Source organism: Brassica oleracea, chromosome C4, assembly GCF_000695525.1.
Source record: "Brassica oleracea var. oleracea cultivar TO1000 chromosome C4, BOL, whole genome shotgun sequence".
NCBI lineage: Eukaryota > Viridiplantae > Streptophyta > Magnoliopsida > Brassicales > Brassicaceae > Brassica > Brassica oleracea.
Genome location: NC_027751.1, coordinates 4,711,725 through 4,730,420, shown reverse-complemented (window position 1 = coordinate 4,730,420; position 18,696 = coordinate 4,711,725). Strand labels below are relative to the sequence as shown.

The 18,696-nt window shown below is 38.5% G+C and overlaps 4 protein-coding genes across 6 annotated transcripts; all 4 read right to left on the bottom strand.

The window, feature by feature from the left end:
- Nucleotides 1-1,052: 1,052 nt before the first annotated feature.
- Nucleotides 1,053-3,438, bottom strand: LOC106339739 (aspartic proteinase PCS1-like). Its single transcript, XM_013778605.1, has 2 exons — nucleotides 1,974-3,438; nucleotides 1,053-1,317 (listed from the first exon to the last, which is right to left on the bottom strand). The coding sequence occupies exon 1, from the start codon at nucleotides 3,309-3,311 to the stop codon at nucleotides 1,983-1,985; it is 1,329 nt and encodes a 442-aa protein (XP_013634059.1). The 5' UTR covers nucleotides 3,312-3,438; the 3' UTR covers nucleotides 1,053-1,317; nucleotides 1,974-1,982.
- Nucleotides 3,439-7,346: 3,908 nt separating this feature from the next.
- LOC106337198 (E3 ubiquitin-protein ligase RING1-like) lies at nucleotides 7,347-8,701 on the bottom strand. The gene has a single exon (XM_013776263.1). The coding sequence runs from the start codon at nucleotides 8,531-8,533 to the stop codon at nucleotides 7,529-7,531; it is 1,005 nt and encodes a 334-aa protein (XP_013631717.1). The 5' UTR covers nucleotides 8,534-8,701; the 3' UTR covers nucleotides 7,347-7,528.
- A 1,571-nt stretch (nucleotides 8,702-10,272) lies between these two features.
- LOC106342672 (ribulose bisphosphate carboxylase/oxygenase activase, chloroplastic-like) lies at nucleotides 10,273-13,082 on the bottom strand. 3 transcript variants are annotated; one of them, XM_013781675.1, is made up of 7 exons: nucleotides 12,845-12,954; nucleotides 12,264-12,586; nucleotides 12,068-12,173; nucleotides 11,753-11,838; nucleotides 11,197-11,669; nucleotides 10,667-10,948; nucleotides 10,273-10,513 (listed from the first exon to the last, which is right to left on the bottom strand). In XM_013781675.1, the coding sequence occupies exons 1-7, from the start codon at nucleotides 12,866-12,868 to the stop codon at nucleotides 10,398-10,400; spliced, it is 1,410 nt and encodes a 469-aa protein (XP_013637129.1). In that variant the 5' UTR covers nucleotides 12,869-12,954; the 3' UTR covers nucleotides 10,273-10,397. The 3 variants fall into 3 exon arrangements, with proteins under 3 accessions (XP_013637129.1, XP_013637131.1, XP_013637130.1); XM_013781677.1 differs by having other exon boundaries at nucleotides 10,275-10,513; nucleotides 10,654-10,948; nucleotides 12,845-12,953; XM_013781676.1 differs by having other exon boundaries at nucleotides 10,398-10,513; nucleotides 12,264-12,583; nucleotides 12,845-13,082.
- Nucleotides 13,083-13,933: 851 nt separating this feature from the next.
- Nucleotides 13,934-17,598, bottom strand: LOC106342574 (probable methyltransferase PMT11). Its single transcript, XM_013781548.1, has 9 exons — nucleotides 16,754-17,598; nucleotides 16,405-16,563; nucleotides 16,054-16,324; nucleotides 15,806-15,916; nucleotides 15,436-15,595; nucleotides 14,910-15,167; nucleotides 14,702-14,824; nucleotides 14,506-14,583; nucleotides 13,934-14,382 (listed from the first exon to the last, which is right to left on the bottom strand). The coding sequence occupies exons 1-9, from the start codon at nucleotides 17,459-17,461 to the stop codon at nucleotides 14,175-14,177; spliced, it is 2,076 nt and encodes a 691-aa protein (XP_013637002.1). The 5' UTR covers nucleotides 17,462-17,598; the 3' UTR covers nucleotides 13,934-14,174.
- Between the last annotated feature and the right edge of the window lie 1,098 nt (nucleotides 17,599-18,696).

The following is an 18,696-nucleotide window of genomic DNA, read 5'->3' as shown; positions in this document are numbered from 1 at the left end:
TTAGACAAACGCTTAGCCATCCCAGTCGCTTCATCCTCCGGCGACGTGGTTCTATTGCGGGAGCTCCTACGGGGAGATACACTTCCCCCTACAACGACGCCGTAATTTTTTGATTGTCGTAAGCTTTTGCGGCGGTTTTCGCGTCCGCCTCCGTCCTCGTTCTCCATCTCCTACGGCGGCTCTTGCGTTTCACCTTTTATCTCTCTCTCTGTAAAAGGTAAGTCCCGTTTTGTTTCTTTAATTAAATGAACCCACCCACTAAAGCCAAGGTTAAAAGGTGGTGGGGTCCTCCCTAAAATTTCGAATTTCGAAATGTTAAACGAAACCAGAAACCTAACCGGCGCCGAAATCATCAATTAGGAGAGAGTTACAACTTTCAGGCAAAATAGGAGAATAAAAGATAAAATAGGAAAACTACCCTTGTAAACTATCCTTGTAGCATTAACTGCCTTTGTGTGTAAAAAAAAACTCAAAACTGCCTTGCAGTGTTAATAACTCTTATAATAGTATAAAGTTAAAATAAAGGAGACTTCTCAACAATTATAAACTGAAATTAAGACTTCAAATAAACTGAAATTCGAAGATAATACTAAATATGTTTTAAGTTTTATTTATTTCGAAAAGACAATTATTGAAAGGTTTGGGGGGACCTCCAAATAGAGTCTTCAACGACATAGGCAAAGACCAATCCTATAATATTTGACATAATCCTAACTTATTTCATATTCCTATTAATTGGATCAATCGTTTTCAATCACAACATCATGATGGGTATGCCTACACATCAATATTCAGAATACCAATGGAATTTCTCTTCGTTTCATTTTATGGAAGGATAAGATTACGATAAACTGATACAAAATATAAATTGAATTTTGAAATATTGAATTTTCCAAAGAAAAATAACCTTCTTGTTCCTTGCAAATTCTAAATAAAACCGAAATTATTGAGCAAATTGTGATTGTAGATATATAAATACAATGTTTAGCAATATTAAAAATCAAAATTTAAAACTTTAGTACCATTCTAGGGTGGTGGCATATTGAAAAACAGTAACAAACTCTTTAAAAATGGATTGCTCTACCCATGCAATCTTTTAATATTGAATGGGTAACGCACCACTCTTCACCATGTGGCACTTGATAGTCTCATCAGTGATTGGAGAATAGATTGGAGATCATCTTTTACATTGTTCAATGTTCAGACATCCGTTGCATGCATCAAGCTGCACATGAACTGCTCTGCTCCTATTATAGGCTAGCTTCAGGCCCAAAATTTATTGGCTTTCCAGAAAAAGTACCTAAGACTGTAACATCTCTAGACATCAACCAGCGAAAAGACCATATTTCACTTTCCTTTTTTGAATATAAATGTTTCACTTTATTTCACTAATATAAGACAGTGTTACTATTTGACCCAAAAAAAAAAAAAGACAGTGTTACTTTTGACCAAAAAATGGAAAAAAAAAAAGACAGTGTTACCATTTGGACAGTCCATAACAACACTTTTTGGCTGATATTAACTCAATCTTATTTTATGTACTTACACTTTTTACTGTCTACAACTTACCCACATCACCAAGATAAATAAAAGCTACAGATCTTTAAAGCTATTTCCAGTTAAATTCATGTGCATGTAAATTATAAGTACATTACTACATTTCATTCGTTATAGGAACTGGGGAACTAATACATTGCTTGATCCATCTTGTATAGCCCAACGATTATTGGGTTACAGGGCCTACTAAAACCAAAACGTTTTTGGGCCGAAAAGGCCACTGAGCATGGGTTCTATAACGCGCCAAAAAGTATTTAAATGAATTTTAATTTCGATGTAAAATGTATTTTTTAACTAACCAGTATCCCGGTATCCCCCACAAAAAGCACTACAAACACATCATATATAAAGCACAGCAAAAAGAATAAATATACTATACTATAAATAGAAGTATATGGTCTAGTGGAATCCTATATCACAGGTTATCACATTCGCGATTTGAGCCGTTGACTAGCTTGATCACATCTAACGTCAGCACCAAATCCAACCCTTGATTTAGCCAGATCAAACTCCATCCACACGTTCTGTTGATGATGATGACCAATCACAAACGCTTCTATTCCCAGAAGATCGGAGTTCCCAAATGTGAAGCAATACACCTGATCTTTTCCTTTTAACCCGGCTCCGTTTACCCGGTACAACAGCTTCTGACCCGACACGCTCATCTCCGCGCCACGAAACATTAAACTAACAACGGGCAACCTCGAGAAATTGGGCCGGGTTAACGTCCCAACCCGGTAACAGAGGTCCATTGTCCCTTGGAACACAAAATTTGGATCTTCTACAACTTTGAAAACCGCCTTGGTTTGCGCCATAAACTCGGTTTTCAAGGCGGAGTAAACCGGACCCATCAGGAACGTGAATTGTGTACCGGAATCGACCATCGTCTGACCTGCCCCGGTATGGTCCGGTACGAACATGGATTTGGGTAAAGACAGCAACTTTGACCCGACCCGAATTCCTTCTAACTGGACCGTGTAAGCGACCCGGTCGAAATACGGTAACGGCGTCGTTTCACTAACCAAAGGCGTGTACTGGATAGGACCGGGCCAGGAGGAACTCGCGTCACCAAGAAGCAGAATACCGGAGGAGTCTGAACCGGATATGCAATAAGAGAATTTTGAGAAACCCAGCTGGTTAACAAACGATAAAGAGCCCCGGTTCATTCCCATTAAACCGGTTGTTTTAGCGTCCTCCTCCGAATCAGAGCTTAAACCCGAGTCCATGCACCCGAATATAGTTCCGGGTCGGGCTGAAGATCCGATTACGAACGTCTCGTGAGCTAAGCTGCCTTCTAGTGAGGTAGCGTCGGCGTAGGAGACTGCCACGTGGCAAAGATGGGTCTTCGTGTCACATGAAGCGGGTATGGGCAAGTCCCGGGTCCGGGTCCTGCATATTGGCGAGGAGCAAGGTATAGGCGAGTAAGAGGAGGACGAAACCGGGTTAAACACGGATCCTAAGTTGGGAGCTTTCTTGCAGTGAAGCCATGAAAGCTCGCTTCCGGTGTCAAGAACCATCGAGATGTTTTGCGGTGGAGAGCCGACGGAGAGAGAGACGGTGAGAGTGACGTTATGTCTGAAAGAAAGCTTGTCTGAAGAAGACTGTGGAACATTCTTGGTTTTGAGAGAGAAGACGAGTGGTTCTTGATTCGGAGAAGATATCTTGCAGAACGTGAGAGGAAAAATAAGAAGCAAAACTGAAATTTGAAGCAATGAATTTGAAAGAGAAGAAGATGATGATGATGAAGCCATCATTTAAGTCTTTACTAGTTTGTTACGTGCTTTGCCATCTTTAAATACAATATTGTGTGTTTAATTCTCTCTTGACTACGCTTTCCCGGTTCGTTTCGGTTTAGTCTAATCATTCCGAGCCAAAAAGAAAAAAAACTTTGAATTTTTGGTGAAAAACTTTAACGTCTAAACAATAGTTTTATAGTAGCTAGTCAAATCATAAGCAGACTACTTGGATAACTACAAAAATACTTTTCAGAAAACATAATCTCGTCTCGTCCTAACAAAAATCCTTCCACAAAGATCATCAGGGTCTTGTGTTGTCCATTTCAGTTGGATGTTATTAGGGTTTATTGGAGAGAGCCAAGTCTCAGACACAAAAGACAACTTAGTGGACGAGTAGTTCTTTTTGGCTGTGTCTTTGTGGTTTCTGTTTAGTCTCTGTAGCTCACATCAACTTTGTTCCTGCTTTCTTCGTGTTCCCACTTTCTACGGAACCTTTGTTTTTATTTAATTTTTTCTTTCTGTTTTTGGCTGAATTTTATTATTTACTTGTATCATTTTACTATAATTAAATAAAAAAGGAGATATCGTGTAAAGTTCTATTTTTAAATTCAATAACCGACTTCACGGAAAACAAACATATCAAAAACTAAAAAATGGTCGGATTGTTCCTTTTGTTCATCTTTTAAGACCACTTTAGTCTAGCAAAGGTGTTAATTGACAAAAGGCAAATGTCTCCCCTGCCTTATATTATGACTTTTTGATTAGTAGTATCTTGTTACCATACGTGAAAAATGCCGTCTAAAGTGCTACCATTCAATTCGACCTCAGAAAGATTGACGTTAAAAAGATAGGATCTGACACAAGAACTGTGTAATTGTGTGTTTGATTTGGTCTGTTCCCATCACATGAATTTGAAAACAAAGTTTAAATTTTTGTCTCCACATTCTATCTCATTTCTTCCCATCATATACTGTCTCGTCTTGTTTCTCATCACTTAACCGACCGTCGTATACGTAATGCATGCACTGAATATTCAAAATGATCTAGATAAAATGTTTTTAAGATAAACATTTACCTTTGATATAAAATTGGAGATTACCTCCCCAAAAGCACGTCAAACCGTGTCTTGCTAGCCTTCTAGTATATTTTAGGGAAAACGAATGTTGAATTATTTTATTGTAATTTTAGCAAAGTTTGTCAAAGTTGGCGAAAGGTGGATATGAAATCGATCAGAAAGTTTGTAAAATATGTGCTGGAGGCAACCCATTCCTAAGTTATTCCCAATGCTCAACAACTCCTTGAGGTTGTGTATCGAAAAAGACACTCGCCTTAGGCTCCCGATTAATATGAACTTTTTAGGACCCCAAAATTTAAAATAGTTTTTAGTCTAGTGGTTTAAACTTATTTTTTTAAAAAACTCTTTTCACATAGTAAACTAACTAACCTCCTGAATGCATGTGTTTTTTTTCTTTCTATATGATATAATATAACATAAACTTATTCTTTTACAGTGTTAAACTTGTGTATTTGGTGAAAGTGATATATCATATTGCAAAATTGTTTTCATTATAGTTGTAAATAAGTTTATTTTTAAAATTTGCCTTATGTCCCTGAAACTCTTCGCAGGGCACTGGTTGTGTTACCAAATAAATTAACGTCCTTTTTCTTTCAACCATGTACCAACAAAAATAGTTTGGTGTTAGGAACTTAGCACAATGGGTCTCAACAAATAAGATTATAGAGTTACCAGCTGCAACGTGGATATTTTAGTTTTCAAAAAATCACGCATGAATTAAAATTGATTCCAAGATGTTGACAAATACCTACTTAAATAATTTAAACCTTTGTAGGAGATATGAATGACGCCTCGGGCATTAAATGTTGCCATTTTTTCCTCAGGGTGATTGGCTATGAATTATGGACCCAGCTAATCATGTGAATGATTGAAGAAACTTTATGGAAGATGAGTTTTAGTCTCCACCAAAACGGAACTTGGATGGGATGGTTACCATGCTACTATGCTAGCGCACCATCAATATCTTTTAGTCATGGGCGTGCACTGTTCTGGCTATGATGTCTTTTGAAGACATCTTCAGTTTCTGGAATATAATAAATGTTGTTGATTTTTCTTAGAGAGGGTAAATGGGGTAGTGGTAGTAGGATTCAATTTCACAATATAATACATGATACCATCATAGCTGGTTTTGCACCCAACTTAAGACTCTTGGGATTGGGCTACACTTCTATTATCTTCTTAAAGAACCACTTATATTTGTAAAGTTGCATTTACTTTAGTTGGTTACAAGCCGGTATATTGAAGTCGTGTGGATGTAGGATGTTCAAGGTTAATTTTGATATAGACCCGTTTAGTTGAATTTTCGTTTGATTTGCATGCCATTTGCAAGGCTAACCTTGATATAGACCCGATTGTCACATAAGTATTGTAAATTATGATAAGTATGTATGATTTCAATTAATTTATCGTCAATAATTTAGTGGTTATCCTATTTTAGTATTTTTGTGATATTGAAGGTCTACAAAATTAGTAATATTCAAACAATCGTCGAAAAACCAAAGCCAAGAAAAATTCTGAAAATGAATTGATAGTCAATTTCGGAATAAATGCGTTATTTGTATTCTTATGTATTTTCCGTGGCAAGGTCAGACCGTTGCGTATGGGGACCAGCTCTCTTAACCATATAATCTTGCGTGTTGACTTGTAGTATTATGGTATGTTAAGATTTTTGGAAGTCATCCAAGATTTAGTCGTGAGTGTGAAAGTGATCGAAGAAGATCAATACGTTACGACTCTATGTGAACTGGTTTGTCCCATTTACTCTCATTAGGCTGCCAATTGACTCTTTCTGAGTCTATTATTTCGATTAGCGTGTGCATTTATGTTTGTTTAGTAAACTTCTGCTAATGTACTGTGAATTCAGCATCCAATTTTAGTGAATCTTATGTGTGTGCTATAGTGCTAGGCAGGGCTCATTGTGAGGTCAGGTTGAGCAAGCGCATGCTTTATTAAGCATCTGTTAGACAAAAGAGAAATTTATCTATATGTCCTATATTGACAATGGTAGCAAATAATGATATATGTCAAGAACATGTCTCTCCATACCTTTCTGATACTAATCGACCCAAACTATCTTAAAACAGTAAAAAAATTATAAACAAAAACAAACTAAAATCTGATTTTCTCTTTATTTGATGCAATCTGGTTTTCGAAAAAAAATTGAAAGTACCTATTTAAATCACACTCGAAAACCACAAATCGAGGAAGTGAAGAATGTGCTCCAGAATAAGACAAGAAAATTAGTGATCTACCTCAAACATTGCCTACATATAACAACATTTTACATATATTTTAAAATGCGTGCATGTCTTATGTCGTCCGTGCAGGAAGCAATTTGAACGCAATCCGCGCTATATAATGCCATTCTATGTCACTCTCTAAGTGTTTAGCTTACGTTTGGTAGGTAACAATAGGCGACACTAGATGCCCTCGTTGGTATGTTTACACTCAGTTATTTTAAGGAACATTATTCGAGAAAAGTCTTTATTCTGTCTACATCAACTGTTTTGATTACAGAAATTTGCCAGGCGGCTCAATAAGGGTAGATGTTTTCAATTCATGGTTATAGCATAATCTACAAGGTGATTAGTGTTTTTTTCTACCTATTAAGGCAAATGGTCGTATTAATGTTGATAAAATGGTAATCCATCTTTGATACGATAGTGTGACATTATAGTGGTCTATAAATTACAAAGGCCGTCTCCAATAATGTAGAGCATCATCAGATGCGTTGTAATAAATCTATTATTGTTTTCCTTCACATTTTGCTCTGTAGATACTGACCTCGCAAATAATTATTCGACCTTTCTAAGATTCTAAACCTCTAGGAGGCATCATATCATTTGTTCTGTCTGTAGTTCAAAGATTGTATAGCTGTACAATGCCGGCCAACATGTCTCTCCTCTACGTGGATGTTGAAATAAACCATGAGCTTTATACATTAAAGAAACTGTTGTGACTTGTAAGATAAGTAACTAAGGTTAGGGCCACGAACCATTGTTCTTTCCCTATGAAAGAACGTTCAAATATTCACCAAAAAAATTCAACTCTATCAATCTCACTTGACCTAAAAACTTTTGTATCAATTTTACTCGCATAGAGATATAATCATTACACGAAAAAAATCTTACAAGAAAGGAACCATCATGTTGTGTTTCCTTTATGAAGCTAGCCAATGTCGTCTCCTTGAAGAAGCTGTCCTAAACAGAGCAAACGACGACCTGCTCCTACGTGTTCCCTGTGAACTTGACCCGGACCCTGATGACGATGAACCGCTGAAACATCCGAAGAGTCTCATGATCCGACCCGCAAACCCACCCGATCTCTCTCCACTACTTCCTCCTCTTCTAGCTACCCTTCTCGGAAGCCTCTCTTCGCCGAGTCTTCCACCGTCAACCTCCGTGTACACCACCGGCATTCCACCTCTCCATCCACCGGGAATCCTCCCCACAGCGAATCCTCCACCCGGCAACCTCCAAATCGTCATCCCCGCCTCCTCCTCCTCCTCTTCCCCACGTGCCGCCACCGTAGCGGCTGCTACATCATCATCCTCCTCCGCCGGAAGCTCGTGGCGGCAAACGGGGCAGGAGTTACGAATCGCGAGCCAGGGGAGGATGCAGTCAGGGTGGTAGATATGGTTACACGGCATCTCGCGAGCTGCCGAGTCGAGAAGGAACGTTTCTTTGCAAACAGCGCAGTGAGACTGAGAATCCGATTCCAGATGAGTCGGAGCGATTTGGATCACCGGCAAAGCTTCGACGGCTGATTTAGAAGCTGGTGGATGATCACGTGAGTTATTGCTGTTGTTGTTGAGCTCGATCTGAGAGATTTGATCGAGCAACCGATCGAACCCTGAGCCTAAAAGAAACTCCGTCATGCTCTGGGGTAACGGTCTGAGGCCCGAGTCTGAACCGTCGTCGTAGTACATCTGGAAAGGGGATCGATCGGATGGGTTAGATCCGCGGAGGACGATGACTGGATTGGGAGATCGGTTGCTTGTGGGAGGAGTAGGGAATCTGGTGGGGCTGCGGTGCTGACGGTGGAATGAATCGGGGGTTTGGTGGAGGCGTTCGAGGAAGCCTCCGTCGCAATCAGGACAGGAGATGGAGTCGGAGATCAGGACGAAGCGGCTGCAACTGTAGCACCAGTGAGATCCAGAAGCCATGGGGATAGAGATCTGTAATCAGAATCTTGAAGAAGAAGGAAAGAACATACGGTTTGAGAGTTATAGAGATAGAGAAAGAGAGAGAGAGAGAAGACTCGGTCGTGGCTTGTCTTAACAAGAAGTGAATGGCGTGCACATAACCGTCCAACTCGTGTGCTGTTGTCACATTCTCTTTCTCATGCCTCTTCTTGTTTTTTTGTTTTTGTTTTTGTTTGAACTGTTTTATTATTATTTTTGGTCGTGTAACTTTTTCAGTTTGAAACTGCTGCCAAATAAAATAATAAAAACAAATTTAAGAATCTTACGGTTATAGAAGTAAAGTAAATGATTTAACTATTTAAGTAATGAAGCATAATGTTTTTAGTTAAAAATTAAAGATTACTAGGTGTTCTGTCCGCATATTGTTCTTATAGAAATTTATCTGTTTATAACTATTAAATCAAAACCAACATAATAAATTATTAATTATGTTTTAAAAAAGATAAATCAAACATTAAACTTTATATTTTATAATAAAAAAATATTATTTCAGATAAAACACAACATATTTAAGAATTATCTATATTTTATTTTTGAGAATTTTATTATATTTACTTATAGTCAATTATCAAATATAACATATAAACAAAATATTATTAATATATATTCATTAGTTTTATCAAAATATATATATGCTTATTGTTGTGTTAAATTTTAAAAACATTCACATATATTTTAGAAAATATATTTATTTGTTTGATTAGCATTTAACTATAAATTGTTTTATATCTAACTATAAATTTTATAATAAAATATTATTTTCAGATAACAGAATATATCTAAGAATTATCTTATGTTTTAAAACATGTTTTTTATTTTTGAAAATTTTATAATATTTATTTATAGTCAATTATCTAATATAATATATAAATATAATAGTATTAATAGAAATTCATTTTTAATTATTTATATTACAGATAATTCTTATTATTATTAATTTTAATCACTTATTTAATCATATATATTTTAAATTCGTTTTTATTTTTGACTAATTTATATAATTTATTCATTAAGGGTATAAACGATTTATTATTAATTTTAAATCACTTTTTAATAAGATAGATTTGAAATTCTTTTTTATTTTTTGACTAATTTATATAATTATTCATTAAGCGTATAAACAATATTAACCACTCTCACTTTTAACGTGAAAGCTCCGTTGCAAAAATTTATTTCGCAAAAATAATAGTATAGATTTGGTAGCAAAGCTAACTTATTAAAAAAAAAAAGCTAAACTTATTAAAGTCAAAATGCTTTTAAATTGCAGAATATTTTTTAACATCAACATGCTTTGCTTTTGAGCTTTGACTTTACATTAAACAAAGAAAAAGCTATTTTCCACATTTGTTTGGTTAAAAACTATATTGAAAATGGGAACCATTTTAATTATCTTTTCTCTTCCACTATGTATGGTGGGAATCAATTGTACCAGTAATAGCAAAGAAACCCATTATACTTATAAGGCCCCAGGAGCCCATTAACAATTGGAAATTTGCATCAAAACTTCCTTGTTTCTTTGCCAAAATACTCTTTGCCTTACCTGTGATAAGAAGGTTTTGTCTTCCTTCTTTTTAACTTCATTGAATCTCTAATTATTTTATCTATAGTGCAATCAATGCAGTAAGAATGGGGAGAAGAAACGTGAAGCAGAAGAAAAACAAAGTTGAGAAATGTTTTTTTTATGAGAATGCAAATTTTGATATATGAATATTTTTGCACATGATCATAAAATTAAAGAGCAACAAAAGAGGCAAGAACCACCAATTCCCAATTACACAGAAGGCAAAAAAAAAAGAGTACAGATTAATTATAAGTAAAAGAAAGCTCAAAAGTTGTAGACACAAGTTCCATCGTCACTTCTAGCCGTTGGATCAAAGTTCTTAGCCGCAGGATCAGCACACCCTTCTGGCACAGGAAGGTTCACTTGCTGTGCTGCTTTTCCTGCAAGGCAAGTTACACTTCAAAATTTCAGAAACCCTAATTCCAGTTTCTCTCTTTCCCTATCTCCCTCTCACCTTCCTACTTTTTACAGTTTCATTTATATCCAACTGATTCAATAAACAAATTAAGGAGTTTCAAACCTCGAGTTCTAACCGTAGAAAGTTCCGCGGCCGATAGCGTCCGCGTTTGCGTCTCCCAAAGCAGCCTCGTTAAGGTATTGGTCAGCAAGTTGGACTCTCTTGACGTTCTCTTGTTCCATCACAAGCATGTTTCCATACTCCATAAGCTTATCAAGTGTCATCTCTGGTTGCTCAAACTTTGGAGGACCTTCCCTCGAGTTCACCAGCCTCTTCCCTATCTTCTCCACTCCGAGTCCTTCAACGAACTTCCTCACTTCATCATCGTACACTCTAGCCCTCAAGGCACCGAAGAAATCTATTACAAGAAAATCAAGAATCAGAATCGTATACAAAGACACCAACAAATAGATCTTTACTACTTCCGTTTCAATACACATGATGTTTTATAGAAGTTTGTTATTTCATAATATATAATCTATATAGCTTTAATCTTATTCAAAACTGTGTAGTCAATTGTATTTTTATTATTTATATTTAAAATTAAATTTTAATTAAATTTTACTAATCCTTTTGATAATTAATATGAAACAGATGGAGTATTACCAATGGATTGGCCAGGGAACTGATCAACAAGCTTGACAATATCTTCATCCTTGATCTTGTCAGTTCTGAAGATACCCTTGCAGACACCAATACGGTCTTCACGAGTCGGCGCCCAGTAGAACTTCTCCATACGTCCATCACGGATGAGAGGAGCGTAGAGAGTGGAGAAATCGTTACCAGTGACAATGATGGGAACACGCGCGTTTTCTTCCTTGTTGTACATTCCTGGTAGCTGGACGTTGGTGGGGTTGTCAGCAATGTTCATGAGCGTTGCGTTAACCATCTGGTTGTTGACTGTGTACTGAGTTGTGCCACCCATACGGCCAGCACCAGCGTCAAGATCGTTGATGAAGAGAACACACATCTTTCCTTTCTTGATCATGTCGGCTGCTTCACGGTACCTTTGACGGATAAGTTTGGCTGGTTCTCCTGCGTTCCCGCTCTCAAGCTCTCCAGCACTCATCATGATTGGGCTGCAAAGAGATTTTAAACATGTTTTAGCTTTTTGTTGATTATGATTAGAACTGGTCACTGGTAGAGGAGATATAGGACTCACTTGATGCCCATCTTGGCCATGACAAGCTCACACTGGAAGGATTTACCTTGACCTTTGCCTCCCCAAATACCCAAAATAAGTGGAACCTATATAGATAAAAATCAATAGAGTTGGACTAGTTGGCGTGTAATAACTCAAATATGAACATAAAGGGTGTTCTAAAAATTGGTGCAGGCAACAAATCAGATTTAAACAAAACAAATTTTTGAATGTTTTTTTTTTTAAATTCAAAAAATCGGTTTAGCGACCGCCTAATCAAATAATCCTTTATAAAGCGCATAACTAACATGTAGGGATTTTTTGAACATTGGTTACCTTGATGTTAGGCAAGGTCAAGAAGTTCTTGGTGATGTGAACAACAAGCTTGTCCATGAAAGCCGGAGCAATGTAAAGCCCATCGATCATGTTGTCCAAGTTGTACCTATTTATCAACAAGAAGAAACAATTTAAAACCAAAGATTCTAAAAACCTATGGAACTAATGAGAGAGGTATAGAGAGATGGAAACTTACTGCTTAAGACCCTGGCTGATGTACTCATAGGAGCTAAGCACGGCGTTGTGAGTTCCGGTTCCCATAGGAGCTTGGAAGACAGAGTCAACCATACCTTTGCCTCTGGTGATGTCTTGTTGGTCATCAGATGTGTCGTAGGCAAGTCCCCTCCATCTGTCTCCATCGGTTTGTTTGTCTTCTTTCACAGCAACCACCTTGAATGATGATCCGTTGCTCTTCTTGTTGCTTTGGGAGAATCTTGATGATGTTACAACTTTCTTTCCCAGGAAGGTTGTAGCTGGGACTGAAGCAGCTACTGCTCCCGACCCGTTCAAGCTCAACTGCTACGCAGAGAGTAGGCTAAACTCAGTTTTGGAACTCAAATTTTGGTTCAAATAGTTCAAGAACCGGTTTAGAGACGTTGTTCAATCAGAACAAACTGAATTCATTCTAACCAAAGCAAACCGGGATTTTAACAGTTTACTGAAGCATCAAAGTATATCTCTAGTTATAGTCTTCTAGGTTCGAACGACATACTGAAGACAGAGAATCTCAAAGTGATGCAAAAGATCAGAATCTTGGTCTAAGTTATGAAAACTTACGACTGGTGATACTGCGGCGGCCATTTCTCACGAGTGTGCGTCACACAAGAAGCTAAAGAGAGAGAGAGAGAGAGAGTTTGTTCAGAGAAGAAACAGTGATAGATAGTTGCTGGCGTGATCGAGAAACAGAGAGATTTATAGACCGAGTGATCAACAACACAACAAATCGTTATCTCTTCTCAACTCCCTGGGCGCCACACGATGATGATTGGCTAAATTGCCACGTGGCGGCACGAGGAAGATGTGAAGAGGATTCTGACGTGATTGGTCCACGTGGAATGTCTTTATAAGGTTGTCTTGAAACGGCTCTCATATGTGCCACTTGTTTTATATTTGGCGTTAGCTTGAGTGGAGATTATATAACACTATTTACTACCACATACGCTTTTGGAAAATGATTTTGTTGCCTTCTTTGGGCTGAGGATGAGATAACCATTCAAATGTATCAAGAAAGTTCTACATAATTCTTCATACAATAAAATTCCAAATTTTGGATATTGACATTTCTAAGCGGTAGTCTTGTTCCAAATACGGTGTGAAGTGATTGGTTGAGAGACATTGTCTTTGGCCAATATTGTTGATTTCTAATTTTATCACTAAAAACCAACTATATATCATATGGTTATACTTATACCATACATTATTGTTTATATACAAAACCATATGTTTGAAAATCTAATAATAATTCTACTAACTGCTAACGGCTAAACAAATTATTACTATTGCTTCCATCTATGATGTAGTTAGGTTAAGATGTGGGGGTAAATGTTCAAAATGCACACCTCTTTCCAAGTAGGGTTGAACTAACCATGGTATCGAGGCTTTCCGAAGCCCAAACTCGGCCTGTAATCACACAAACTCAAACGCAGCAGAAGAGTCCATATAAGAACAGAGAAACAACCAATGAGAACAGAGTCAATCACCTATTCCCACAGTATCTATTCAGTATCCGCGTCACTGCTGAACCAATAAGTCAAAGCCATCGTGAACAGATGTGGAAGCCAAGATCTTAAGCAGTAGAAGGAGCCATGCAGACATGGTTCAAGAGACACACTACAACATTATCATGGACGTATTGTATTTTTCAACTTGGAGAAAGTCGTGAGCTTCTTTTTTATTTTCTTATGGATCCTTTGTTACAATCAACAGAATAGCACATGCAGAACTGTTGTTATTAAAAGTCGAGGACTAGGTAAAACTTTACTCAGTAATACACCACAATCAAATTTACAGTTACATAATGAGGGGAAGAAAAAATACTAACAGTAAAGAGATATTACCAAACGATATGCTTTGTGTAGACTAAGTGCCAGTGTGGTTTTGTGTGGTATTAAGCTCGAGGGAGACGCTTCTCGCATGTTAGAATCCTGTAACTTGAGTGAGGACCCTCGGATGTGTCACGCAGAGATGTACGCCAACCCATTGCCTTTGTGATCTCTTGAATTTCATCCATTACATCTATTGTCTCCCTAATGTATGCTCTCCCTCCCGGTCTCAATATCCGGTCCATCTCTAACAAGATGGTTGACATCTCGCATCTGATACAACCAACGCAATCCATGAAGTTAACCATTATAACTCATGTACAAAGGTAGAATGGTCATGAGTTAATCCTGTATTGTCGTCATTTATTGTGGACATGAGTTTATCACTTTGAATACCTTTTTCTTTCGACTGAGAAGAGTCCTGAGGCATGTAAGAAGTCATATGTCCTCGGGTATGAATCAAATGGTTCACACCTGTGGTAGAATGCAAGGCTTATTAAAAATAGCTAGAGCCAGAACCTTAACCTTAGTTTAATTATAGATTCCATAATTTTAGGTTTTTATATGATAGATTTAAGGAGAAAAGAAGTACCAATCGTGCATTACTCCTAATAGCCCACGATCATAAATGACGGGCAATGTGTTAGGCCCGCTGATAGGAACTACACTGAGAACCCAGCAATCGAGTTTATGATCATTTAGTGCAGCTGCAAATCTGCCACAAACAAAGAGAGATCAGCTAAGAAAGTGAGGTATTATGTGCCGACATAGTACTCAACAGAAAGATATCATTTTCATACCCGCCAAAGCCTGCTCTCATGTCCAAAACGTTTCTTAGTTTCATCTTTCTCCACTTTAAGGCACGGATATAACCCCCAACTATTTCATTCCAGAATCTTGACTCTGCCTTGAATAGTTCTTTCCTAGCAATGTAGGAATCAAATGTTATGGTCTGTAGCCTATCGGGTGGAGTGTGGAGACGGGCAGGCCATGAAGGAACACTGCCTCCAGATCCATTCTCAGGTATGCGACTGATACAAGGTTTCAGGTTTGTGTACCTAAAGCATGAACACAACAGTATGAGACATAGAAGTGGGAACAAGACAATATGAGGCATAGAAAGTGTGATTTTCTGCACACAGTATCATTGACCAAGTCGAAGGCAGACTAGGTACAATCAACCATACCAAACTGAAAGAAGTTGAATTTTTGATGCAAGTCTCGCAGCATAAGTTAAATATAGCCTTCATTAATTTGTTCAGTGCTTTAGCAAGGTATGTCCTTGTTTCACAATCAAAAGAAAACAGAAAGATTGAGCGGCTGTACCAAACATTATCGGGGTCATCAGATTCATCGCAAAGAGGAGGTTTGGTTCCAGCCTCACGGCTCAAATAACAATTGTTGTTAAGGGGTTTCTGCCAGATTGCAATGTATCCTTCCTTCTTTACTAGTTTCCAGCAAAGGCTAGTCGTGAGATTCAGCATTTCTGGAAACCAAAACGTGAGATCAAATGAGCAGACATATTGGCTGAATCGAAGTAGCAAATGGAAAAAATAATTTCTCCTTATACCGACAGAGACAAAAATATGATTAGTTGGAAAAAGGATTGTCACTCCGACTTTCAATGCTCCTCATTTTCTCTAACAAAGCTACGAGCCATTATCACTAACTCCAAACAGATTAAAAAGGTTGTTACCTGTCCACTGTTCTTCCAAAGCCGCCTCATGCTTGTAAACAGGTTGTGCAGCCCAAGCAAAAAACCCTCCAGCCCGCAGCATTCTATTGATCTCAAGGAGCAAAATCCCATCTTCATCACAGAAAATGAAACAGCAGAATAAGAATTTTCCCCAAAAGGAATAGAAGCTAAAGCGTAGTTCACCACAGGGAGCTAAAAGCTACAGTAACTGCGAGTCCAGACAAACCAAGCCATCCAGAGAACCTTACCATCACGAGTCCAGTTAATCCTACACCTAGAACAATGAATAAGATCAAACGCTTGGCTTGGATATAACAAACGCCTAGTAGCAAATGCTGCCGCCATAGCAGGCACACCACGCTCAAGAGCAAACTGAATCTGGTTCTCGTGGACATCTTTTGGCGCAACAGACATCGTCAAAACATTGCGTGACAATAGGTAAGCGCCAAAACTCGCCACACCACAACCAACATCCAACGCAACCCGAATACGCTTGCCAAACGTGATAACAGAAACCATCTGCAGACACAAACTCGGACTTCAAAACATCAGATAAAAACGCGAAGCAAGAACTATCCTTTGGGGGAAATGAGCAAAACCTTAGAGATCTGGTCCAAGTACTCGTCAGCTCCGTGAATAAACTGTGTGCCGCCACCAGGAAACTTAAACTTGTTCTTGTCTCGTGGATCTCGTGAAATCCAGTTTTGTCCACCTTTATCTTCAACAAGCCGAGTATGAGGAACATTGCTGAACCACACCTATCCGTATAACAAATCATCCACCAAATCAATTCTTAAACAAACCTCAATACATGTTCTCTGAATCTTCCAAATAAAAAACCAAAACTTGTAAGATTACAAGCATACGAATATCTCAACACAGCTTCTAGGCCATGGAATCATCTACCAAATCAAATCTAAATACTATTCAAGTAAACCTCAATAATACCTCGTCACGGCTTCTAGGCCATGGAATAGGCTGACGATAACCTTTAGGAGGCGGCACTAAGCAATTCAACCCTCTGCCTTTCACAGGGCAATGACGCTCGAACTTCTCTCCACGCTCCGTCGATCTAAGCTTCTTAATCGCATCAGCGTTATCCAAACAAGGTATATACTCTCTCATACTCTCGCGACACACCGCGAACTTCTTAACCCTAACCCTAGGTTTCGATACGCCGTCGTTTCTCAACTGCACGATCTCCGTCTTGTTCCCCGACTCTTCTTCGATAGCTTCGTCCTCCTCGACCTCACCTACCTCGAAATCGTCGGACATCACGCCGTTCGCATCGAGTACCCCGAAGGTCCGGATCGTAGCAGGCGGAGGCGGAGACGGAATCGGCGGAGACGGAATCGGAGGAGGATTAGCTTCCGTCACCGTCACCGTCAATGGCGAGGGAATCGGCTGTGTTGTTTCGATATCGGTGTGATTGGGAGGGATGATCGAGGATAGATTGAAGGTTTTGTTGCTGTTGGGGGAGATTGAGACTTCCGGGATCGAGTTTTCCGAGGAGGAGAAGAAGACGAGCTGCTTGTAGCCGTCGTCGGATAAATGCTTGCCCAAGTAGAAGAAGGCGGCGGTGGCGAGAATAACGGCGGAGATCTTGATGAGCGCGGGGGTTTTGAGGAGATCGCGATTGGTCGCGAAGGGTTTCATGTTTTGCTTGCGTTTGAAGGGAGGGACGATCACCCAGATCTTCTGGATCTGGTGTGCAGTGTTCGTTTTATAATCAGAGTAGATACTCTGATTGTTTAGCTGTACATGCAACTACAATTATGCTTGACTTTGGGCTATTGGAACTTTATAGGCTATGCATTAAATTACAGGGTCAGCTTCTATTTACAGGGTGCATTTAATTACAGGGTCAAGTTCTAGTTGTTCGTTCACAAACATTTTTTTTTGGTTCACAAGCATGATACAACTGTAACCACCCTGATCTTGTTTTGGCTAAGCCTTTTTGGTTTTATTAAAACTAAAGCTCAATTCTCTCTTTTTATTTTGTCTCACATTACAAGTTTAGAAAACCTATTTCCCTTTCCTCTTTCTATATAAGAAACTCAACTCTTCTCTTTATTCTCATCAAGTCAAAGTATTTCTTTGCATGTGACGAGTTGTTGTTGAATTATCTGACGCCCAGTTACTAGTGAATTTTTCCGGTGGGATTTCCGGGTGAGCTTGCGGCGAGATTTCTAGGCGAGTTTCCGGCGGGATTTCTGGACGAGCTTCCGGCTGGTTTTTCTAGTAAGTTAGTCGCTTACATATTTCTAGTTTTAGGAAAATATTTTAGGGAAGTTACTATTTTAGGAAAGTTTCTAATTTAGAAAATAAGTATATTAGGAAAGTTTCTATTTTAGAAAAATTGTTATTTTAGGAAAGTTTCCATTTTTGGAAACTTTATTTCCTGAGACTCTAAGCCTAAGTCGTTGATCTCGTGATGCAGTTGACCATCTCCCGTCGATCATTCCAACCAGTTGACCATATTCCGTAAATCATGTACCAGTGTAGAATTCTCTCTATCGTAGTTTAGATTTCGAATCATGATCCGTCTGTTTGAATTGAGTCTGTTTGAGTCTTGATTATTAGTTAGTTCATTCATTGTAAATTGGAAGTAGGGGTCTAGAGGATTCAATCGTTGATTTGATTGTGTGATGTTAAGATATGCGATATATATATGTATGTATACATAGTTATGAGTAGGGACTATGTTAGTGGGCGGGGGTCCAGAGATGTCTGGACTAGCGACACAGCTTTGGTGGGCGGGGGCTCAGAGACGTCTGGGCTAGCGACGCAGATTGTGTGAGGCGTGGGTGCAGAGACGTTTGCATTCGACGCAGCTTTGGAGGGCGGGGGTACAGAGACAGACTGTACTAGTGACGCATCGTATGTATATA